Consider the following 7876-nt stretch of genomic DNA (forward strand, 5'->3'; position numbering starts at 1 on the left):
ATAGAATTGAGTAATTTTGGTGGATGAGTAGTTGATCAAGCTCTTAGTGATGAATCAGGTCTATTGATCATTTTAATGCCTTGATCCGAAGTTATTTAATGATATTACTAGGAAAATAGACTATAAATACCCTAACCAATAACAGTCTCACCGCATGAAGGTATTTATATGATTAGATTGATTTAGTTAATTAATTTGTAACTTAATTATATGATAATCGCTTAGGTAAACGTTAGATAACATTAAATTATTAACAAAATTTTCAATTCCTTAACTGTTTTAGTGTAATATAATAAGAGAAAAAAATTTCTTTCTACTTCATGTATTCAACTTATTCTCAACTTAGTACTATGTTAGCTTATAATTTACACATAACCGATAAAACTACTTGGCTACTATAGTCCAAGTTTAAAATGTACTCATTAAAGTATATATAGTCTATTAGTCTTACTCTTATAAGGATTTTATATTTAATTATTTACGAATATGGGACATTACAATCTCTCCACTTGGTCACGTGACGTTATCGTCACGATTCCATTTGTAATCCTAGACTCCCCGGTTATGACTCTAGAAGTGATCAACGTGACACTTGATCCGTCTGTAATGCCCTGAACCTGAGTACTATTACCCATGAGATAATACTAAAAATACACCAATTAAACCATTGGGCAAACATATCCGAAGCTCAAAAGATACCAAGTATCTATAGTATGTTAGTTTAAATCTTATAACAAAATGATATGTACTATGATTTCTTAATGTGAAATATCACAATAATAATGATACAACAATTTGTAATGACTTGAACCAAAAAATTGCAAAATTTGCAAGGAAAATATATATTTTTTATATTGAAAACTATCATAATGCTTAAACGATGACCTCTATTTTAACTTATGATTTTCAAAGAATAAATGTAGATTTTAAATACGTTAAAGAACAACTTAAGCTCCACAAATGAATCCGTAACAAGTATTCATATGTAATTTCCCCATTTATGACATGATAAAACACTTCAATAATGATAATTACAAGAGAACTCGAACACTTCAAAAGAAAAAATGCTACAATATATAAATATTTTATTTTTATGAGCTTTTTCTTCTTCTTGATTATTCAACTTCTTGATCATCATCTTCTGGTATTATACTCAATTTCATGCCAACTCTAATAACATTACTACTAATTTGTATACCTGGCCGGGAAGAAACTTCAGTCCGCCGCCGGCGATGATGATCCGACGACATCAACCAACTATTATCAGTCACCTTTCTTCCTAATCTTTTATTATTACTTTCAAGAACCAAACTTGCTTTATAAGCTAAACCTGCAATTTCTTCAGCCTGAAGAGGCCTCGACAACCAGCTCAAAGGCAAAGCAAAGTAAAGTTGTCCCGGTAACAACAATTGATCAGCTTCCATGGCTGAAACAAATTCCTCAAATTCCATCTCATCGGAATCACAGATGAAACATGGAAAAGACAGTTTTTTTAATGTAGTAAGTTCTGAAACCTTAACAGATGATGAAAATTCTTCAAGTTGTCCGTCTGGAAGGATCAACTTGGCCGTGTGAGAAACAGATACGACGGCGACGGCGGTGGAAGAACGGCAATTTCCCATGATCCAGCGAACATAAGGAGGTATGTAGGTGTGTTGCTATTTTTATAATTTGTTTTTGGTGGTGTTTTAATTGAGGAAGGTCTTATCTAGTTAATTAATATCATGTCGTTGTCGGATTATTTGGAGTGACAGTTAAAAATGTTATTGATAGTTATCTTTTTCAGTTATCTTCGTTATTAACAATTAAGTGTAAATTTATACATAAGATTTTTCTTTTTCTTTTTTTGAAATAAAGGAGAATTAGTATTACGTGTGAAATTTTGGTCTCTTAAAACGACTCTTACCATTAGAGTACTTGGTAAAAAAACTTACCATTAGGGTACAGGGCCGACCTTGGGGTAAGCCCGACAAGCCCTCGGACTAGGGTAGCCCACTCCCCCAAGGCAGTCTATTTAATAAAATATAGATAAATATATGATCTTTAAACATATAACATTGTAGCATAGTGGTTCCGTATACAAACTTAATTTTTTTTTATCGGGGCTAGGGCATTCCAAAACTCGGAGCCGGCACTGGGTAGGTATATAAAAGTATTTTTTTTAATATTTTCTTTTATCATTATAACAAACTTTAAATACATATAATATTTAATTTAGCACTAAAAATTATACCTTTTAAGAAAATTTAGGTTTGTATACTATTTTAGTACTAAAAAAACATGTCATTGGTTTAAACCTCACACTGATCATTTCATCTTATAGTCGTGAAGATTGCAAATTCGTGGATAAAATCAAGATTGGAAAGAGTTTATTACCAAACAGTTTAAAATCAACAAACAAACACATACATCTCTTAGATATGAAAAACAACCTAGAATGATCTACATTAGATGGGTTAAATAAAAAAATCTACGTTAAAAATGTGACATAACACATTAATTTTATATAATTTTTAAAATTTAATTTATTATTTATTTATCTATTTCTCAAAAATAGAAAAAATCTACATTAATGTACTTGTTTCATTAATTTTTCCAAAATAAATTTAAGTCCACCTGATCAATTTTTTTTTTATATTTACTCCAACTTCAATTCTTGAATCCGCCTCACTCAATAATGTAGTCGAGCAGAAGACTGGTAAAGAAAAAGGAGCGAATAGGAATCCTACCATCAAGTCATGTTCTTTTTCCGCAATTATTACTTATTACCTCAGTGAAAATTGTGTTAGCTCTATCATGGAATATGTATTTGTTTGGCTCCTTTTGTTCTTTTTATATAATTTAAGCAAATGAGCGGTTTTGTTTCCACCAAGTTCCTAAATCTATCAATTCCATAAAAAAAAAGGTTTTGATGCATAGATAAGGTAAGATCCAAACAAAAGAGATACTTTGCCCAAGAGTATACAATTTTACAAAACTCAAAATTAGTAGTGTTTGTTTAGAAAAGTTTAAAGCTCAATATCTCTTTAAGGTTAAAGTTCATTTTTGTTGATCTTTTTTCTTCATGGTTCAAACTTTATATTACTGTATTTCTTTTTAAGTGTTGTCTCAAACTTTCTTTTTCTTTTCAAATATATAAAGATGTTTTTAATATATATATATATAATCATTCAAATTGTTTTCAATAGTTAAAACTAATATACCAACATAATTCCAATAGTTGATTTGTTAGATATATAGCCAAATATAATTAAAATATAATAAAACCGACAAATTATGATAGGATATATATATATATATGATCTATTCAAATATCGAATCAATCTGATACACATTCAAAATATAATAATTAGAATGATGATATGGAGTGAAATTCATAACTATATATACTAACTTAATCTTTTTATGCCCAATCATAGGGAGACACTTATTTTTTCAACCCCAATTTTATAGTTCATAATTTTAAAAAATTCAAGTCTATACAAATTTTCAAATTTATTAACGGGTTAATTGCACGATTTATTTTAAAAATAATTATTTTTATAAGAATTGAGTTTCTGAAAATAATTGGTTTTAGATTCTTAAAAAGTTAAGGTAATAATTTATCTCACTTCTTATATTTCAACTTTTATTTAATTAATTACTTTGGTCATTATAAAACCCAAAAATTACAATAAAAATAAAATATATATACATATTAACTTTTTTAAAGTGTTTTAAAAAAATTGATAATTATGTTTATAAAATTAAGATAAGTTTTATTTTTTTAATTAATTAGTTTAATTTTGATTAGATTAGTTGTTAAATTAGATTTTTCAATTTAATTAATTTCTTTTGAATTTGACTTATGTTAGGATCGGGATCGTCGAGGGAGACTGGGGGTCTCGCTAGGACGAACGCTTACACAACACGTCGGTTGATATTAACTCTGTTAGAAGTTAATATCGATCTATATACTACGCAAACCATCACAAACTCTTGAATCGAGTTCAAGTGCAGAATTGTTTGTTTCGATTTGAAGTAACACACACGGTGTTGGACAGCAGTAAGAAAGTATGGAATAGAAAAGATACACAACACATGATTTATGGATGTTTGGAGATAAAGCTCCTACGTCACCCCTTCTTCTCAAACGTCGAGAAGGACATTCTCTTAGAATATTCACCACAGTTTACAATATGTCGAATAACCGAGGCTCATTTACTGCTCGTTTTCGACTTACAACACTTACTACTCACACATAATAGATGAACTTGTAATACACTTAATGCTTAATATTTCCCAAGGAGCAAATCAGCAAACATCTTTGTCTTCTATTGATTTGGAAATCTGTATTAGGTTGGCAGACATATGCTCCCGAGAAGCTTCATCATATTTATACCAATTTTAGATCCGGTGCGCAGATAGCTGACGGGGTTTCGAGCAAGGGTGACGGAGCCAACCCCCACCAGGCAGAATTTGGCAACAGATCAATCTGAGGATATAAAGGTTGCCTTGCCAGACTGCTTTTAACAGAATCTTAATTTAGAGTTGATACTCTATTTAATTAAACTGGAGCTCATATAATGCTGAGCATTTAACCGATGTCGTCTGCGTGTAATTTCTAGCATTTTCTCAGCTTCCCTGAAATAACAAAACTCCAATTATTATTTGCAGCTGGTGCGATTCAATCCCTAGTCACCCGTGTGACAAACAAGAATGCTTAACACTGCACTACAACACCTTGTTGTTATCCTTAAAACAATTAATATACTTGATATGACTTAGCCGTTTAACTTATATATTTATTTGAACTTAGTTTATACATTCATTATTAAAGCTTTTCATATATTTTAACAATTATATTCTAATAATTTCTCCCCTTTTGATTATTTAAACTAAATATTCAAAACTTGGTAATTTTATAATTGTTGGCTAGTTTCTTAAGTTGATTAGCATATTTAAATAGTCAATTAATACTACTTAATTAACTATTTTTACTTATCAACTTAGTTAGTTAGCATTTTATTTCATAGATGGAATAATTAGAATTGTTCCTTAGAATATGAATAATTAAAAATAAATCGTTTTCTTTTCATGAGTGGTTTGTTTTAATTTCATTACTCTTTTTGTTTGCTAAAAAGGGAAACGTGTGGATCTTCAAGGATCCATCCGAGATCCATATGTAAGATTCGGATCAGATTTGTGAATGTGGCAAAAAATATTAAATCAAAGACAAGTCAACTCGAAGTCAAGCCAAGGAAAGAATTCAATTAACGGATCCGACCGGTGACCCGACCTATGGATCGACCCATGCACAAGATCCTACCCATGGAATCAAATGAAAGGACCTAGAAACATCTCCCATCCAATAGCGAGTGAGCAAAAGAATAGGAAAAATGACTTAGTCATTTTTTTAACTAAAATTCAATATTATAAGACTATGAATGATTCCTTAGACTAGGCATCTTAGTTAAATTAAAAAATATTTTTGACACGGTCATGAGGAGCCTTTCCTAATGTCGTTAAGGGGTAAATGGGCCTTGGGCTCTAGGATTTCCCATAGTTTCCTTGTAAATACCACCCCTTAAGGGCAACATTACCAGCATCCTTATTTTCTATCCTTAAAATACTATAAAATATTAATATCCCTATTTTATAATAAAAAAATAAAAATTATCCTACATCAGACTTCCCCATCCTTATCCCTATATCAATTCATTATTAATTTATTCATTTACTTTTCAAAACTTCACTTAATTTCTCAACTACCTCAAACAACCACCTCAAAATTAAATGAAAGGTAATTAATAAGTCTCTTCATATTTGACCATGTCAAGGTGTAACATTATTCATTTTTCTGATCGGATCTTCACAAATTTCTGGATCAAGTTCCATTTGAATCTTCAAAGGTATGTTGGATGATATGTTGTTTGTTTATTCATGTATCTTTTGAAAATAAACTAGGATTTTATGTATACAAGTATTTTTTTTATTTTTTCAAACTATGCATAGTGGGTGTGATAGATCATAATATAAATAATGTATTATTTCCCTATTTCGTTTGAGACCTTGCGAATGATGTTTTTTATTAAGATCTGATTGTTTCATTTTTGGTTTGTACACAAATTTATATGGGGATAAATATCTCTATTTTTTAGTCAATATAAGTGTATGGTATGATTCATGTGATCCTCAATGTATGTAATACACATTTTTATGCTTTCCAGGTAAATTAACACGTGAAGGCGTGAGTTCTATACATAACAAAATGAATAGTGACGAGAGTTTTCTAAATGAATTTTTGAATGGAAGAGATGATGACGATACAATTGAAATTTTAGCCTTAAGACGTGCAAGAAAAAAACAAAATGAACAAAGTGCAAGCTCAAGGAAATCACGGAGCTATATTGACCGGCCACTCTAGAAGGGCATAACCGCTTATTCAAAGATTATTTTGCAACGATACCAGTTTATTCATCTCAAATGTTTCGTAGGAGATTTCGAATGAGTCGTGAGCTATTTATAAGGATTCACTCGAGAGTGGAAGCACATGAGCCTTACTTTCAACAAAAAAGAAATTCTGCTGGCAAATTAGGTTTATCATCACTTCAGAAAATCACTATAGCACTACGAATTTTGTGTTATGGGGTAGCAGCTGATTTCATGGATGAATATATACGAATTGGAGAAACCACAACTATAAAAAGTCTAAGGTATTTTATTCAATCAATCATTGATATTTTTGGTCCTTTTGTATCTTTAAGTGTTGTTTGGCAATTTCCACTTTGATTTCTTCATTCTTCATTTTTTCCTCTGTCCATTTGATAATAGCATTATCAAATTCAGATATATCAGCAGATTTACCTTTACCTCTTTTAGCTTCTTTCTTTGCTTTCTTTTGTCCCATTGGTCTCTCCAAATCAATAAAATCATTACTAGTATTCTCTTCATCATCGCAATTAATTGTGTCACCTGAAGATACTTTTCTTTTTGTTGGTCCTTGTCGCATGTATTCGATCCACTTAGCATTAAATCTCAACTTATTCCAACAGTTTTCTAATCGAAATGGAGTTTTTTGGATCTCATGGTAGATCTTTTTAGCCTCTTGAAGCTGAAAGATAAAAGAACACGATTCAAATAGATAAATAGAAATAATTTATACATTTAAAGAGCTAAGAATATTTCATGAACTGCCAAAATTATATACCACGTCTATGTCGGTATCACCAGATTTACGGAGACTTCCTTCTCGTTGTGTGTAATAGCCGCAAAACTTGTTTACAGCTTGTTGGATTGTACTCCATCGATTTGTAAGAGATTTGTCTGTCCGTGGCCCATACTTTGTATTTTCTATGGCTGCCTTATAATATGACCCTACTTTTCTCCAATATTGAATATTTGTTTGATCTGTCCCAATAATTGGATCAATACTTGTGTTAAGCCAAGCTGAAACCAACACAAGGTCCTCCTCTGGAGAAAAGTTTTTAGTTCGAATGGATTTTTTGCAAGGATCGTCCGTCTATAACTCTTTCAACTCAATAGGGATAATTTGACTATATGATGGCATAAGTTGAGAGTAATGATCATCACTAATCTGGGATTGGTAGGGTTCATCATACACTTCACCATCTAGTCCTTTTGCCATATTTATAATTGGGGAAATACCATAAATATTGTTATTCATACCTAAATGTCAAAAGTAAATGATTTCAAAAAGGAAACCAAACATTTTATAAACATTTAGAATCCAATTTTAAGTCAAACACAATAATATTAACAAAACTCATGAATTAACAAAACTCATGAATCTTCTTGTTTGTAAACCATTCTAGTACACTATGACACAAACAGGTGGTCAAACACAACAATCTCAAAAATACTCAATAATCTTTTT

At 30.6% G+C, this 7876-nt stretch overlaps 2 protein-coding genes across 2 annotated transcripts; both read right to left on the bottom strand.

Moving 5' to 3' along the window:
• Positions 1-1115: 1115 nt before the first annotated feature.
• Positions 1116-1622, bottom strand: LOC124930385. Its single transcript, XM_047470735.1, has one exon. The coding sequence runs from the start codon at positions 1620-1622 to the stop codon at positions 1116-1118; it is 507 nt and encodes a 168-aa protein (XP_047326691.1).
• Positions 1623-6712: 5090 nt separating this feature from the next.
• Positions 6713-7627, bottom strand: LOC124930386 (glutathione S-transferase T3-like). Its single transcript, XM_047470736.1, has 3 exons — positions 7537-7627; positions 7190-7452; positions 6713-7093 (listed from the first exon to the last, which is right to left on the bottom strand). The coding sequence occupies exons 1-3, from the start codon at positions 7625-7627 to the stop codon at positions 6713-6715; spliced, it is 735 nt and encodes a 244-aa protein (XP_047326692.1).
• Between the last annotated feature and the right edge of the window lie 249 nt (positions 7628-7876).

This window comes from Impatiens glandulifera, chromosome 3, assembly GCF_907164915.1.
Source record: "Impatiens glandulifera chromosome 3, dImpGla2.1, whole genome shotgun sequence".
NCBI lineage: Eukaryota > Viridiplantae > Streptophyta > Magnoliopsida > Ericales > Balsaminaceae > Impatiens > Impatiens glandulifera.

What these genes read in the sequence shown, in the direction of transcription:
- LOC124930386 (XM_047470736.1), bottom strand. Translation starts at nt 7,627, where the DNA reads ATGGCAAAAGGACTAGATGGTGAAGTGTATGATGAACCCTACCAATCC. An exon ending in TCAACTTATGCCATCATATA is followed by an intron (nt 7,453 to 7,536) that starts GTCAAATTATCC and finishes ACTTTTCTCCAG; the next exon opens with AGGAGGACCTTGTGTTGGTT. An exon ending in GTGATACCGACATAGACGTG is followed by an intron (nt 7,094 to 7,189) that starts GTATATAATTTT and finishes TTTATCTTTCAG; the next exon opens with CTTCAAGAGGCTAAAAAGAT.
- LOC124930385 (XM_047470735.1), bottom strand. Translation starts at nt 1,622, where the DNA reads ATGGGAAATTGCCGTTCTTCCACCGCCGTCGCCGTCGTATCTGTTTCT.